This window comes from Lacerta agilis, chromosome 5 (assembly GCF_009819535.1).
Source record: "Lacerta agilis isolate rLacAgi1 chromosome 5, rLacAgi1.pri, whole genome shotgun sequence".
Lineage (NCBI taxonomy): Eukaryota > Metazoa > Chordata > Lepidosauria > Squamata > Lacertidae > Lacerta > Lacerta agilis.
The window spans coordinates 59,636,830-59,653,612 of NC_046316.1; the positions used below are offsets into that span (position 1 = coordinate 59,636,830).

Genomic DNA, 16,783 nt, shown 5'->3' on the forward strand with positions numbered 1-16,783 from the left:
GCGTAAGTAAGTTCTTCTTTTTATCTATCCCAAATTATCCAACATTCTGATTCATTAGATGTTTGTGAGTTCTAGCATTATGATAGAAGGGAAAAAACATTTTCTCTATCCACTTTCTCCATGCCTTGCATAATTTTATTAATTCCTATCATGTCACCTCTTCCCTGCCCTTTGTCTAGACTAAAAAGTCCCAAATGGGGCAACCTACCCTGATAGCAAAGTTGCTCCATCCTTTTGATCATTTTGGCTGCCCTTTTTCTTTGTATCCTGCAGAACTGATTTCCTTTTATATTATTCTACTCAATCCTTGGGTACATGGGAGAAGTGAGTCAGTGGAGCAGGAGACTCTGAATCTCAGGGTCATGGATTCAAGCTCCATGTTGGACAAAAGATTCCTGCATTGCAGGGGGTTGGACTAGATGACCCTCATGGTGCCTTCCAACGCTACAATTCTATGTTTCTATATCACTTTACTTATTACCATACTAGATGGTTAAACAACCACAGATTAGAAACAACTACTAAGATTTCAAATAAGTGAAGAAAATAGCAAGATGAATAGGTGAGCAAATCAAGGTGACTGCTGTTTATAGCTGAAAGGTTTGATTCATTAGCTATTAAATTCAAAGTTGGCTCTCAACATAGGCTTATCAAGAATACAGGCGAGGGTTCCAGCTTCCATATAAAAAACATTCCTGTACTCATGTACTCAAACAACTATAATTTGAGTTGTGTTATTCCTACCCAAATATAAAATGCACGAGAGTCACTGAGCTTTCAGCTCTGAGGACTGAAAAAATGAGGACATTTGATATGGCACTCTTATTATAACAATTTGCTTTCAACATTTAATTGCCACAATTACAAAACCGCTTACAATGTAATCCTATACATGCTTATTCAAAAGAAAGCTCTATTATGCTCTATATGGGATTTACTTCCACGAATGTGTGCATTGGGTAGTAGCCTCTAGGGGAAAGTGCTGTAAAATGATACATACCATTTTTTCCCAGTACAGAAATGCTGTTCAGATCTATCTGGACCCCTTGCTTATTCACAACAGACAGTTGTGTTGTGCAACGGTGTGTTACTAGGTGTGTCCTGGCATGATGGTAACAGGACTCCAAAGTTTCCCTCACAGCAGCACAAATATACCATAGCTAAGCAGCATGCTGCAAGTGGTTAAATATTCATTCTTGGCTTTGTATGTATTTGTTTGCAGCTCCAGTATGAGCAAACAATGATCACAATGAACAAGTAGGTGATAACATGTGTTCTCATCTGCCAGCAAAGTTGATCTGCATTTTACACAGGACAAACAGGCCAGTCTAAATATGAAAGAATAAATGGACACCAATCTGACACCTGAAGTGGAAATATTCAAAAACCAGTGGTGGGACAGTTCAACCTACCAGAATACTCTGTAAATTACCTTAAAGTAGCCATCCTGCAGCAAGGGAAATTCAAAGGGAGATTGCAATATGAAACCACTGAATTGAATGAAAGGGTTCAATGCTATCACTTGTGGGCTGAACCGAGACAAAGGATTTTAGTATATTAAGAGATGTTAACTGCTTTACAAAGCGTGGTGCCTGTGCCCTCAATAACTATTTGTGAAGTCCCACTGTTAAACATGGAGTTATTACTCTCTGTACTTTTCTGTTTTTCATTTCCCTCTGACTTCACTTTTAACAATTTCCTTCTACCTGCCTCACACCCCATACCAAAACCTCAGGATAACACTTCATACATCTTATGAAGTGGACTGTAGTTCACAAAAACCAAGTGGCATAATAAATTTGTTAGTCTTTTAGGTGCCATAGGACTCCTGGGGTGTGTACAGCTTGCATGATAATGTGCATTCAGTGCCGGATGCAAGTGCCTTTTAGGGGTGCTATGCACACAATGTGCTCCCCATGTTGTCCCACACTATTTGCCCACCTGAAGCACATTCTGCTGTAATGGTAACAATCTGCTTTGTGCTGTGAGTGCACTTCTCAAGCACTTGCTGTTTACCTGCGCACACAGAAAGTGCTTTCTCAGGTCACCTCTTATTGGGGCAGACCTACTGATGTTGCAGGGACACGGGTGGCGCTGCAACTATCTTTAGTTAAGGAGGGACGCAGGTGCCGCTGTGGTCTAAACCACAGAGCCTAGGGCTTGTCAATCAGAAGGCCGGCGGTTCGAATCCCCGGGATGGGGTGAGCTCCCGTTGCTTGGTCCCTGCTCCTGCCAACCTAGCAGTTCGAAAGCACGTCAAAGTGCAAGTAGATAAATAGGTACCACTCCGGCAGGAAGGTAAACGGCATTTCCGTGCGCTGCTCTGGTTCGCTAGAAGCGGCTTAGTCATGCTGGCCACATGACCTGTATGCCAGCTCCCTCGACCAGTAAACCGAGATGAGCGCCGCAACCCCAGAGTCATCCACGACTGGACCTAATGGTCAGAGATCCCTTTACCTTTTACTGATGTTGCAAGGCTGTGTCACTCCCCTCATCATGTTTAACTTGCCTATGAATGAAAGGGACAAAATGTACAGGTTGATGTAATCCCTGACAGCTTTACTCTGTCTGAAGTGGGGTGTGTTGGCGTCTGTCAGGTGAAATTTACCCACAAGTGCATCTGGGGAATATATATATATAATCAGGTGAAAATGTTCCTCTTCAAACAGGCCCTTGGCTAATTAACATTCTAAAGCCTTTTAAATGTGTTTGTGAGAGGAGGGGGTTGTTGTTTTGTTCTTTCTGTTTTAACTATTTTTTGTTTTGTTCTTTCTGTTTTAACTATTTGTGCTTTTATCTTGTATTTCTATGTTGTGAACAACCTTGAGTTCTTTTGAGTGGTATATAAATCTAATAAATATTAATAAACAAATAAATTTTCTTGCAGCTGCTGAAGTCCCAGGGGCCCTGTCAGAAGCAAGGCAGCAACCCACATTGTAAAGCATCATTGGTGGTGCTTAAACAGAATTACAGGAAGCTGCTTAAACAGAATTACAGGAAGCTGCCTTATGCTGTCCATCTCACTCAGTATTGTCCACATGAGTGTTTCTAAATCTTCAGTTTCCCATAAATTGTGGGATTATGGCTCCCATCGTCCCTGATTAAGATGGCTGAGGGTCTCCAGTTTTTTTTTTTACTACAACTCCCATCTTCCCTAGCTAGCAGGACCAGTGGTCAGGGATGATGGGAATTGTTGTTCAAAAGCAGCTGGAGATCCAAGTTTGGGAAACACTGGTTTACACGGATGGCAGCAGCTTGCGTGGGTTTCCGACAGGGGTCTTTCTTAGCCCTTCCTGGATATGCCAAAGATTGAAACTGGGGCTTTCTGCATGCAGTGCAGATGCCCTAACACTGAGTTTCTGCTCTTCCCACTACCTTTTCTCTCACACCATAGAAGAGAAGGGCCTTAGCAACGTGCCTCCCCTGACAACCCTCGACAGCCTCTCTGGAAAATTGCCCCTGGATTTCCAAGTGCTAGGAAGCCCCAATGCCTCCGAAGAGAAAGATGCACCGGGCCTTGCTGGCCGCGGGATGTCCAACTCCCCTCTCTCCCCGCCCCCCGCCAAATGTTGGCTAGCAATTTCTACTCAAGCAGTTTCAAAACTGAACAAAGAGCAATGCCTTTTCTCCTCCTCCTCCTCCTCTTCTACCTTCCCTCCTTTATTATTATTATTATTATTATTATTATTATTATTATTATTATTATTATTATTATTATTATTATTATTATTATTATTATTATTATTATTTGTGGCAGGCTGCTTTATAACCAGCATGCCCCAACTCAGCGCCCCCGCTTCCCTTCCCAGTAAACCAACTCCCCTTCCTGTCGCGCAACCCCCAAGTCATCCCCTTAGCTGCAGCTTCAGATTCCCCAGCAAGTTTTCAAGGAATCTGCCTTTTTGGAGAAAAGTTTCCTAGCCGGGCTGCAGGCAAGAGTAGCTTGGTGGACAGAGAGGGAGGAGCTATGTAGATTTAGTTCGCTTGGTCAGCTCCTTAAGTTTCCAGTCTGGAGGTTCCTGCGGGTGTTTGCAATTTAACGAGCAACTTCATCCGCTGATGTTTTCCTGAGCGGTGGGAACGTGCAAGAGGGAAAGAAGGCGAGCAGTGGCTTGAACAAAGCAGAGCTGGTTAGTCCCACCTCTCTGCATTCCTCCTCCTCCACCCCTTCCTTCCCTCCCTCCTTCCCTCCTCCAACTCTCTTGCCAGAGCTTCACGGTGCAACGTTTCAGTTCTTTTTAGAGTACCAAACAAAGGAAATCCTTACCTGTCACCAGAGCGCATGTTTTGTGGCGTGGAGTTGGGAACTGGGCGAGAGAGAGAGAGAGAGATCTAAAGCAGCCTGGATTGGAGGCGCAACTCTCTCCGAGCTGGAATCTTCCTTCTCTCCTCCCACCCAGGAAATTCAACACCATCCAGCAAAGCGCTGGTTCCCCACAGCGACGAATCGCCTCGGCCTAAATGCACAACATCAGGCTCAAGCGGGAGAAAGCAACTCCAGAGCTTTGAGCGCAGAGAACTGCTCCCTCGAGGACGGGGGGAAAAAAATATATTGCTGCGAGGCAGTCCCCAAAGCCAAGCCGTTGCTGTAGTAACTTCTAATAACACCCTACCTGATTCCCTTCTCCCTTCTTGTTTGGCTTTGCTAAGGCGGAAAGAGGGAGGATCAGGTAATTAAAGTGCATTGGAGCATCGATGCTCAGGGGTTTTTAAAGCTGCTGTATGTTTGATAACAAAGCTACCTCCCCGTGGCTATAATTGTACCCGAACATGTAGCTGCAGGTGAGGAGGCCGGGCTCACGGTTGCAATTAAGGACGGGCAAATCTGTCAACATGGGTTTCTCTTAGTTACTCGTTTTTCCAGTCTTCAGTTCAGTTTGCCACTTTTCCACGTCAGTTTGCAATTATTATTAATATTATTTTAAAAAGTCCTCAAGGAAATTGATCAGCACTTGGGCATGGATTTCTCCTGATAAGACACACTTTTGTATGTGATTTTGCCTAATATATACATTTTTGCAAGCTAGTTTCCTCTAATGTGAAGCATTTTTCTATGTTATTTTCACTAATATGCGCATAAAAATGCAAGACTACAGCCGCAGTTCTATCTCTGTGAGTAAGCCCCATTGATCTCAGCCATGGGACTGACCTTGGAGTAGATATGTATTGGATTGTGCTGTAAGTTCTCTTTCAATAAGAGTTTTGGTGACATGAAATCAACCAACTTACTTGCATACGTAATACATTTTGTTTGGGTTTCTTTTTCTCAGTTCCTTTGACCATGTCATTTACCCTTGCCCAAACTGCAGTTTGCAAAACCAAAAAGAACTTTGCATCCGATCCTCGATGGATTTGGGGCATTCTAGTCTGCTCAATTACTATAAATTGTCTCAAGATGCAGCAGCTTAAATAGCAACTTGTTTTGCAGTAGCTAAAGCAGAATCATATGCCTGACAAGCAATGGCTTATCCACCTCCCCATCCTTGTCCTTAAATGAGGCCAGCACAGGGTTTCATGATTCTCCATGAATCTTGTGGACAAAACGAAATGTCTTTGTCCTTGTCCTTTCAGTGCCCCTTAATAAGTGGTGTATTGAGTGCCTGTCAAAGCATGGAAAGGCCTCCCCCCCCCCCAAAAAAAAGTTACTAGGCAGGTTGAAGAGGATAATATATGTAGTTAAGTTCAGAAGTTAGTAGACACCTATTTCTGCATGCAATCAAATTGCCATATAAATATGGTATATACCGGTAAATAAATTACACCATACCAGACAGTTGACTGTAGCTTATCTATTAAAAAGGAGGCAGGAGGGTCAAATGAAGAACAATATATATAAGAATAGCAGGACAAAGACCATCATTCATTAAGTCAAGACCCAATATTCCTGCATAGATACCGAAGGTTGAAATCCTGTATTATTTGGACATAAGCTCCATTGACTTGAACGGGGCTTACTTCTAAATTAGATATGTAAAGGATTGCACTGGAAATCAGTCTTCTTTATTTGTTACAGCTTTATCATATCAACCACAGCATAATGAAAAACAGATGCAAACAGATGCACAACATAGTATCCATCACCATGACAAACACATAGCATTTTAGCACGATGTGTATCAACAGGGCTGTAAACATTGTTTTTAACAAAAATCTGTCTGACTTCAGTGGCAGTAGCAAAAGATAGAATTATGTAGCAAATGACAATTATTATTCCATCTACAGCCATTTATTTTCTTATTTATTCAGCTATTATGGAGATTCCTCTAGGGGGCATTGCTGCCAAACCATGGCATTCTAATCTCTCTCAAGTTATCTTCCCATCTTTTAAAAGACCTGATCTCTGGCAATTTTTCAGGAACATGACTGCAGTATTAGCCTCTCCTTATGAGGAATGGTTGAAGGAGTTGGGTATGTTTTGCTCAGATAAGAGGAGACTGAGAGGAAATGCGATAGCCTTCTTCAAACATCTTAAGGCCTATGACATGCAAGATGCAGTGATTCCCCCCTCCCCCCGCACTCTGGAGGGTGGGATTCAAACCAATGGATTCAATTACAGGTAGGTAGCCATGTGGGTCAAGAAGATTCTGACTCAACTTCAAAAAGAACTTGTTGATGGTAAGAACTGTTCAACACTGGAATGGACTCCCTCAGAGAGTGGTGAATGCTACTTCTTTGGACGTTGTTAAGCAGAGGTTGGATGGCCATGTGTCAGGGATGCTTTAGATGAAATTCTTTGAGATGCTTTCATTGGACTAGATGACCCCCAGGGCCCTTTCCAAGTCTACAATTCTCTGATTTCCATTCCCCCTGAGAATATTAAAAATCATCTTGCAGTGGAAGGTGATCTGCTTGGAGGTCCGAGGTTCCTAAATTATACGCCTAACAGGACACGTATTGCATATGGTAAAATATCCTTCTTTTGCTTTACCACAATGGGCTAGTTTTATTTTGAGATATCTGTTTGCTTCCTTGTGCAGCTTGAATAAGACTCTGGTAAGTAGTAGGGCAATGTGTTCTGAACAAGTTTTCCACCAGGGCATTGCTGCCAATGGTCACATTTCTCTTCTCTTTCTTGTTCATGAAGCTCCACAGGTGCAAAGCATATGACTCATTGAAGTCTGGCTTTGAATCCCACACTTCATAGTACTTATGCCACAGGTTGTAGGGGATGGGATAGAAACGCTGGGGGTGCAAGAATGAAATGTTGTGACATGTCTGATCCTCCACATCATTGAAATCTGTGAGGTTGCACAGCCTCTTTAGCACCCTTGTGATTAAGTGAGGTCCCTGATTTCCCCAGATGGCTCCGTTGTAGTGCTGAACAAAATCTACCATGCAGTCCCAGAGGAACCAGTGATGACGCTGAAAACCAAGGATCCCGTTGCTGGAGAACTGGGAAGACTGGGCTGCCAAGAAGTTGGCCACTGGGATGGGTCGGATGGAAATGACATCTGTGTCCATATAAATCCCACCATATTTCCACACCATTGCAAGCCTGATTGCATCAGAGATAATATAGACCCAGTTCTTCTCCTGTGTTGCATTCACCTGCAGGGGTTAAAAATGGACACAGAATCAAGGGGCAGCCCCTAGCTCCTAAGACATACCCTTTACTTCCTTTCAATGCCTGCAATATTTCCACTACTGGAAATTCAGGAATGCTTAGCTCTGTGGAGCAGCTCAGGTGTCACATGTTTGTGATCCCAGGTTCAAATTGTGGATGTGACTTCCCACTAGAAAAGACCTTATCTCTACACAGGCATACCTGAGAAAGTGTAGGGCCTAAACGTTTCAGTGGGTTCACTGCATCGATCAGTATCCCAGTTCCTACAGAGGCCACTTAACCTGTGGGTGGGAGCAGAGCCCGGTGGTAGACCACAGACATCATGTTTTGCCTGTTCAACACCCCGGATTTAATTCCCACTATCTTTAGTTAAGGAGGGACGCAGGTGGCGCTGTGGTCTAAACCACAGAGCCTAGGGCTTGCCAATCAGAAGGTCGGCGGTTCGAATCCCCGGGATGGGGTGAGCTCCCGTTGCCCAGTCCCAGCTCCTGCCAACCTAGCAGTTCCAAAGCACATCAAAGTGCAAGTAGATAAATAGGTACTGCTCCGGTGGGAAGGTAAACGGTGTTTCTGTGTGCTGCTCTGGTTCGCCAGAAGCGGCTTAGTCATGCTGGCCACATGACCCGGAAGCTGTCTGCGGACAAACGCCAGCTCCTTCGGCCTATAGAGTGAATTGAGCACGCAACCCCAGAGTTGTCTGCGACTGGACCTAATGGTCAGGGGTCCTTTACCTTGATCTCTAGTTAAAATGATCAGGTAGGTGATGAGCAAAACTTCTGCCTGAGACCCTGGAAATTTGCTGCCAGTCAGAGTAAACAATTCTGAGCTGTATGGGCATAATTTAGTTAAAAGGAAAACATCAATTTTTAGCATGCTGAATAGGAATCACCAGTTATTCAGAATTTCTGGAAAACAGAAATTGTGAATTTGAAACTCTGAAGGCCAGTGCAAGTGTAATATATGATAGTATGTTCTTTTTCATCATACTGACTCTCTCTTCTGAATTCTCCCCACTACCTGGGCTGATTGCCATGCATGGTGATTACTAATACTGTATAAGGTAAAATGAACCAAAGGATATAATAAAACATGCTTTGAAGTTGCATCTTCACCAAACATTACTAAATTTAAGCATACAATGACATTTCAGTGTCTTTGTAGGAAAGGCAGTGTTAACAGTTTCTTTTCCTTTGCACTGATAAAGTCACCAGTGAACAGTTTGCATTTTTTAAAAAGGGAGATTGATATTTGTCACCAAAAATATTTTGCAACTAAACTTTGCAATTAATGCATCCCACCAGAAAACGTACCTCTTTCTCTCTCACCTGATGGTACCACAGGAACAAAGGTGTGTCCTGGAACAAATATCCATCTCCAAGCGGGAAAAGGAAAACATTCTTCATAGCCGATAAGAACTACAGTGAAGGGGAGTCAACTTGAAATCTGTCATTGTGCTATTGTCCAGCCCTTGCACTAAAAAAAATGATGGTCTGTCCGAATAGATTCTAGCAGCAGATTCTACAGAGCATAAAACCAGTGGTGGAGGCTGTAGACGGTCAGTTGTCTCCAGAAAGATGATACTTCTCCCCTGGGAGATGACATCTTGGGGCATCATGAGTTGTTTAGCAACAGGTTTGCAGGAAAAGAAGCAACCAGGTTTCTAGGGAGAACTCATACAACATCCAAATGCAAAACAAAAAGAAGATACATAGGTAGCATCTGGCTCTCCTTCAGCATGTTGACTGATCCTCCCACTTTTGATCTTAATAAAAAGCATAATAAATATTAGTCATACCTTTACTCTCTTCACACACACATACACATACTTGTTGCACTCTTGCTTTTCAAAACCTTAACAATAGGTGATTGCCATCCTCTTAGCAGAAGGTTGTGCCCTGTTACCGATTCTGTAGGGTTGCAATGGAGATGTGGGATGAGGAGCCTTGTTTACAACATGAATGAATTCTTTCGGTCTCCTGGAAAGATACTATGGTTAAAAGAATGGTTCAAGCAGGGGTGTGAAAGCTGTGGCCCTCCAAATGTTGTTGGACTCTCATCAGCCTCAGCCAAACATGGCCCACTGGCAGGAACGCTGAATGTTGTAATCAGCAACACTGAAGGCCCCCAGCTTCTCAACCCGGGGTTAGTGGTTGACAATACAATCCTATGTAAGTCTCATTATTTTCAGTGGAGCTTACTCCCAGTAAGTGGGTATAAGTTTGCAGCCTGCATTTTTTTGGGGGGGGGTTCCCTTCCTTTCTTTTCTTTCCTTTCCCATCCCATCCCATCCCATCCAATTTTAAAGGGTGCAAAGCAAATCTACTCACTATAACATGCAAACCATGGCAAAAGATCTGAAATCCAGCAAAAATCCTGTAAAGATCTGAAAAATTTCTAGGGAGATAATTAGCAGAGCACGCTAATGCAGCAGCATATATTCATGGTTAAAATTCAAAAAATAAATAAGATGTCCTCTTACCACCATTTCCTGAGATTCCCTTGCCCACCTAAGGGGATTCTTTTCCTGGGCCACTTAAGAACCCTCTCATGTTGCTGAGTAGACTCCATTGCTATTGCGGAACTCAGTGTTCCCAGTGGGGCTGCATCAGAAAATGAACCAAAGTCTGAATTGATTCCCGTCTGAATTGATTCCCCTCCCAAGCACCAGGCTTTCTCTTCTGTTGCATACAGGATGCTGACAGGATAAAATTATTTACGGGAATTCTTTCTTCTCTATTGATGATTAGTGTCCTCTGTCATAATATGGAAGCAGAAATGAGGTGAATAGGAAGCCCATGTCAGGTCTCTGCTGAAGGCAATTTCAGAGGTGGGTGGCAGATGAATAAAATTATTTAGTAATTGTTCAAAGTTAGAAAGAAAAACAAAATGCCATCCTCCAATTCTGGGAGGGTAGTAGTACAGTTTTCAGGAGAAAATGAACGTCCCTTTTTCCCAAACTCTGATGTGCTGAGATTATGTCAGCCAGCTTGCTTGGCAGCTATTTTGAGAATGCCCTGAATGAGCCATAGATCATCATAAGCCCAATGTCTTCAACAGGTTGCCCTTTCTGCAGTACTTTAGGTCCAGCTGGACACTTCAGGAAAAGATAGCAGCTGGGATTCGTATAGGTTAGCATCTTGGGTGTTGCGCCATGTCTTCAGCCTCAGCTCCTCAGAAACTGGAGACATTACTGAATTCAGTTGCAATCTCTCCAAACATGTACGACTGATTGAAAAAATAATAATCAAAAGGTAGCATCATCTCTATGTTGGTACCTTGGAACACCCTCTAGTTTACAAAGGACAAGGAATGGCTGTTCTGTCTTTCCGACAACATCCATCTTTTGCATCCAGAAGATCATTTTTGCCGTCAAAGGGGTTGGAACTGTTAAGCACTGCTCCTTCTGTGGAGGAAGATCTATTTATCACTGCAAGACAAGTGGCTGAGTGGAATTTGCAATGCTCTCCTCAGCCAAGATGCTCATCTCAGTGCTGGCTGCTTAATAAATGTTATCCACTCCTTCTCAGCTTTGCCTATCATAGCAGAAACTTTCAGCTGCAATGCTTCAGCCAACAGCACTGGAGTCATTTCAAGTGATGAGCTGTAGGAAGAAGGCTGCAGACTCTCAACAGCATGAATAATTTAATATTATCGGAAGCATCTGATTGTCATTGAAGCATCATTTGGGGAAGGAAAGGCCTGTTCAAAGGGTGTGTCAGGGTAATTTTGCAGATTAATCCCTTTTCAGTGAATATTCCTACTCTGCTATACTCAAAATCAGGATGCTAAAGAGAGTAAGATACATTATCATTTACTTCCAGTGCATATTTCCATGTGCTTCTTTTTCTCTCTTTTAGGGACGTGGGTGGTGCTTTGGGTTAAACCACAGAGCCCAGGGCTTGCCGGATCAGAGGTTGCCGGTTCGAATCCCCGCGACAGGGGTGAGCTCCGTTGCTTGGTCCCTGCTCCTGCCCACCTAGCAGTTCGAAAGCACGTCAAGGTGCAAGTAGATAAATAGGTACCGCTCCAGCGGGAAGGTAAACGGCATTTCTGTGCGCTGCTCTGGGTTGCCAGAAGCGGCTTAGTCATGCTGGCCACATGACCGAACAGCTATACGCCGCTGCCTCGCCAGTAAGCGAGTTGAGCGCCACAACCCCAGAGTTGTTTGTGCCTGGACCTAATGGTCAGGGTCCCTTTACCTTTATGTTGTAGATATTATTGAAAATTTATTATGCTGTTTTTGCAATGTACTAATGACATTAGAACTTGGTAGTTTTTAATTATACCATTTATTATTCCTGTGATCCTTTTGTAATAAAATCTAATAAAAGAAAAAAACAAAACACTGAAGCACATTGTGTTTTAAGTGTTTCTAAATGCTTAGTTTTGGAGCATACCGTGGCTGAAAAGCTTCTCTTGATGCTGATTGGGCAAATCTAGGATCTAGAATAGGGACAGTATTGCAGACAACAGTGTCTTCAACCCCCTGCACACACTGGGCCACTACAACACTGCACAGGATGTCTTCCCCCAGGGCTTAACTGAAGCATGGGAAGCCTGCAGAGTGCAGACCACTGGTGAGATTATAGAATGAAAGAAAGGACACACACAAACAACCTTTGACCACCTTGGAAGTGAAGTAAGCATGGAAGAAACCATGAGAATGTAACTGATTCCTCACCCCCATCCATTGAGCATTTTTGAATGTGATTTCTCTTCTCATTAATTAATGAAGAATGGTTGAAAAGATGCAATAAATGATCAGCACAACACTAATTTAATGTTATTGGGAAGCTGATCACCAGTCACAAGGTTTAGGTAATTGTATGTGCATACCGAAATGTGTACTGTTACACTAGCTTATAGTCTATAGCTCCAAAATCTGAAGACCTTCTTCTTGGAATATGGCACATATTAACTATAGACCTTGTAGTGCTTAACACCCCTTTGTGGTAGGCATATTTCACGTCTTTGATTATATTGTCTTTTTATGCAACATCAATGTATTACACTAAAGCTGCAATCTGATGCACACTTTCTCATTGCAGTGAGTCTCGATGAACTCAGTGGGACTTCTCTGTAAGCATAAATAGGATGTTGCTATTTATATATTTGTTTATTCCTACAAGTATTATTCAAGAAAATAAAATGGTTCCTTCCTTCCATTTTCTGTTGAAAGAGATGAAAACATTTCTGCTTTTGTCACAGCATGCTCAGACCTCTTGAAATGGCCACATTCATTATCAGAGAATAATGCACTGCCCTGAGACTCAAACCACTCAACAGAAAGACCACATTTCTCTCTCTAATTTGTTTTTAAAAAAATATTATGTGATGGGTAATCAAAAATCCATCTTTTTCCATTCTAATAATATAAACCACAAGTAATTAATCTCCCATCTATATTTCTCACTGTTCATGTTGTTTAATTCCCATATGATGCATTTCAAATAAACAAGAACTTACCAGCAAAACATGGAAAAGCAGAAGATTATCTAGCAAGCAATGGGAGCACATATATGGTGAAGAAGTTGCAGGAGACCTTTCATATCCAGGACATGCACCACTGTTTCTAACTTCTAATGCAGCAACCCTAGAGGTAATATTTGCACATTACTTGCCCTGAGATAGGCAGAGGAAACAAATGGTTTTTTTTAAAGAAGGAAAAATAGTACAGGTAGGGAAGAAATAAAACCGCCAAGCCATGTACAGTGTAGTAATAGAGCTTGCCAGTGGGAAAGCAGCAGACAAACCACTTTGGAATGATAATAAGAACATAATAAGTAGCAATGTACTGTACTGGGAAATACAGTAGCATAAGGCTCAGGTGGAACAACAGAATCTGCAAGATTTAACATATAACAGATAGCTCATTTTCTTCAGTGTTCTGGAGTGGGTTGCTTAGATACAGTAGGTTGAATCCAGACTAAGCAAGGGGTGTTTTGTTACCGCTAAAATCAATGGGACTTAAGTTATCATGAATAACTATATTGATTTCAATGGGACTCGTGCACTTTACAGTGCAATCTAACAATATTTACTCAGGTCCTATTGAATCCAATGGGTCTAATTTCCACGTAAGTGGGGTTAGGATTGCAGCCTTAGCGTGGATCCAACCCAGTGTACACATGTTATCTCCTCATCACCAATCCTCTGCCGAACGCATTGTGAATGAGAGATTCTTTAATGTAACTCCTTTCTCAGCCTCTTTGGAGGATGATGCTGTGGTGCTCAGAAAAGGATATATGATATACTGAACCTGCCATTTCTTTCACTGGGTGCTGTCAATGGGGGGGGGTTCATAACCCAGCTGCACTAGAAACAATAGGTATCTATGTCATGTCTCTTGGAATGATTCCACCAGGTGCCTCCATGTGAAGGGATCTCACAATGTTATATGCAGCTTTCTTATAGACAGTGGCGGAGCTTCATGCTCCAGCACCGGGGGGTGGAGAAAAGGCAGGGGCATGGCTGGTGTGCGTCCTAGGGGCGTGGCATGCTGTCTGCGGGGGCATGGCGCCCAGTGCGGGCGGGAGGGGGCAGCCGTGATGGCACCCGACTGGGATCGCGCTGCCGGGGGCGGTGCGCTCCCCCTGCTCCCCTCTTCCTTCGCCAGTGCTTATAGACCATCTTTTGAACTAAAGTTAAACTGCTGGATAGTTGTTGGTCACAGGGATGGTCTACTAGCAAGATTCATGGAGTGGACGACCCATTTTTCTGAAATATATTCACTGTGGACATCTATGTGCAACCCACATGGATACTGGGGGCATAACATATGAAGGGGGCTAGAGTGTATCAATGGTCTTGTGGGTTTCCCTAGTTAGACTGCTGGAATGAGAGGCCTAGTTTCAAATCCCTCATTGTCAGGCATGAACTCCTTGGGTGATATTGGGCAAGTCACTGTCTTAATTGCTTTGATAATTTTCAAAAGCAATTTCTTTCCTCATTAATTGTTGGAGAACACTTAACAAAAAGGTGGGATGATTTTTTTTTTTTAAACACAGAATTAATTATATATAATAATGGCAAGCTTGTTGTGGTGTGAAGCAAGCCAAATGCAGCCCAATACAACCCTCATCTTTCTGTAAGAGAGTCTCAGATTCCCATTTACGTGGCCTGTTGAGACATCATTACCAGCCCACAGGCTTGCCATGTGATAAGATTTCTTCCATTCACAGTTAATCCATTCTTATTGCAACAAAGCTCTTTCCATTAAATCTTATCTTTGCTTTGATAACCAATTCAATAACCAAGCAAGCACACTTAATGTATAATGATTATGTTATTTACAAGCATTATAATGGCAAACATAACAGTAAGAATTGGTGCCTAGTCTTCTAAGAAGTGAGACCTGTAACCAAATTTTGCCTTATGGACTGTGCATGTTCAGGAGCCAGGAAGCACCCACTTCCCATTTCTCCCTTCATACTCATTTTCACTCTGTCTTCACTGGGTTGTTTTGGCTCCCCTGAGCTTTCTGATACCTCCCTTTTGTGCACAGATGATGTCATTTTGGCTACATAAGAATTGGCACTTGGAGAATTGAGTTATTTGTATGTAGTGGTTGTTATTGCTCCTTAGGACTCACAGGGCAGAAGGCAGGTAGAACAACAGTAGGTGAAGCCAGAGCCAATGAGAGACAGAGCCAACTCACTCTAGTTTTGTCTCCATCTTACTTGTCTCTCTTCTTCTGCAGGAGCAAAACTCAGGCTGAAGAGGCGGAAGGTGACCTGTAGTGCCACTCCCTGAACTGGTGGTAAGAAGGAAAGCAGGTACGAGGCAACCCTGTGCTGGAATAGGTAGTGGTGGTTTTCTAGGAGTGAGCAGGCTCTCACATCCTGACAATTCAGCCTGTATATCCCACATTCTTCCACCCTGATACCCATAAAGATCTATTTTAAAGCATATTTTGGGGGAAAGTTCACAGTAGTGAGAAGGTACCAGTGGCGTGTGGTCAGTGGACTAGGGGGACTAGGCTAGTTCCCAAAATGTTCCTGGTAAATTAATTAAAAGTATGAGGGCATCTCCTTCCCAAAGCCAAGGAAGCTTCTGTCCAGCTTAGGGAGGGAGGTGCAATGCTCACACATGCAACATCGACAGCCTGCCCCCATGGCCTTCGCAAGCTGGTGCCTCTGGCCCTAACTGTTCCTCTATTTAAAAATATCACCGCACACCACTGAGGGGTACATTGTAGGAGCAGAGCCAAGATGAATGGGGTGGTTCAGGGCTAGAGCCAGAGCAAATCTTGGTGACATGACTTAGGGGTGAAATCTGATAGAAGTTGCTGGATCATGTGTGATGCCTGTCAGAATCTGAAGTTTACTGGCTTCTCAGAACCCAATGCTGTTCATCTGACAGAACAGTTTACTGGCCAAACTAGTAAAGTTGGCAACCTTGCACTATCCAGGATGCTCCAATATCGGGACCTGACTGAAGCTCAATAAATCTGGTTTCAGCTCAGATGTTGGCCACTGTATAGGTAGTGGATATTTTCTGGAAGAGAGCTGGCTGAAACATAATGTGTTGTAGAATATTTCCATGTTTGCTTTCAACATGAGACAGATCCTGTTGCAAAAAAACACCTAAAGGATGTAGGACTTCTTAATGCAGCCAGAGCAGAACAGGGCAAACATATACTATGATATGATATCTAGAAGCTTTACTCCTAATGGATAAATAATAGTAACACAGGGATTATGCAACAATAGTTCAGTTTAAGTTAATATTATATGTTACAAATATTGTATTAGGAGGTGTGGCATAGATGGGGCACCATTATTCTCCATAACAAGTTTGTAATGTGAACCTCTCTACATAATCAAGAAAAGAAGCAGATTGATTCTCCCCATCTCTGGCTAAGAAAAAGAAAAGAAGGATAAATTGACATCAAGCACATTATTGTCCTATAGTAAAGGTAAAGGGACCCCTGACCGTTAGTTCCAGTCACGGACGACTCTGGGGTTGCGGCGCTCATCTCACTTTAATGGCCGAGGGAGCTGGCGTACAGCTTCCGGGTCATGTGGCCAGCATGACTAAGACACTTCTGGCAAACCAGAGCAGTGCACGGAAACGCCGTTTACCTTCCCACCGGAGCAGTACCTATTTATCTACTTGCACTTTGATGTGCTTTTGAACTGTTAGGTTGGCAGGAGCAGGGACCGAGCAATGGGAGCTCGCCCCATCGAACTGCCGACCTTCTGATCGGCAAGCCCTAGG

The 16,783-nt window shown here is 43.1% G+C and overlaps 1 protein-coding gene across 1 annotated transcript; it reads right to left on the reverse strand.

The window, feature by feature from the left end:
• Positions 1-6,770: 6,770 nt before the first annotated feature.
• On the reverse strand, positions 6,771-10,049 carry A4GNT (alpha-1,4-N-acetylglucosaminyltransferase). The gene is given in 4 exon segments (XM_033148171.1): positions 6,771-7,548; positions 8,890-8,993; positions 8,996-9,224; positions 10,044-10,049. Coding segments are annotated over 4 exon segments (963 nt in total). The 3' UTR covers positions 6,771-6,924.
• Positions 10,050-16,783: the final 6,734 nt, after the last annotated feature.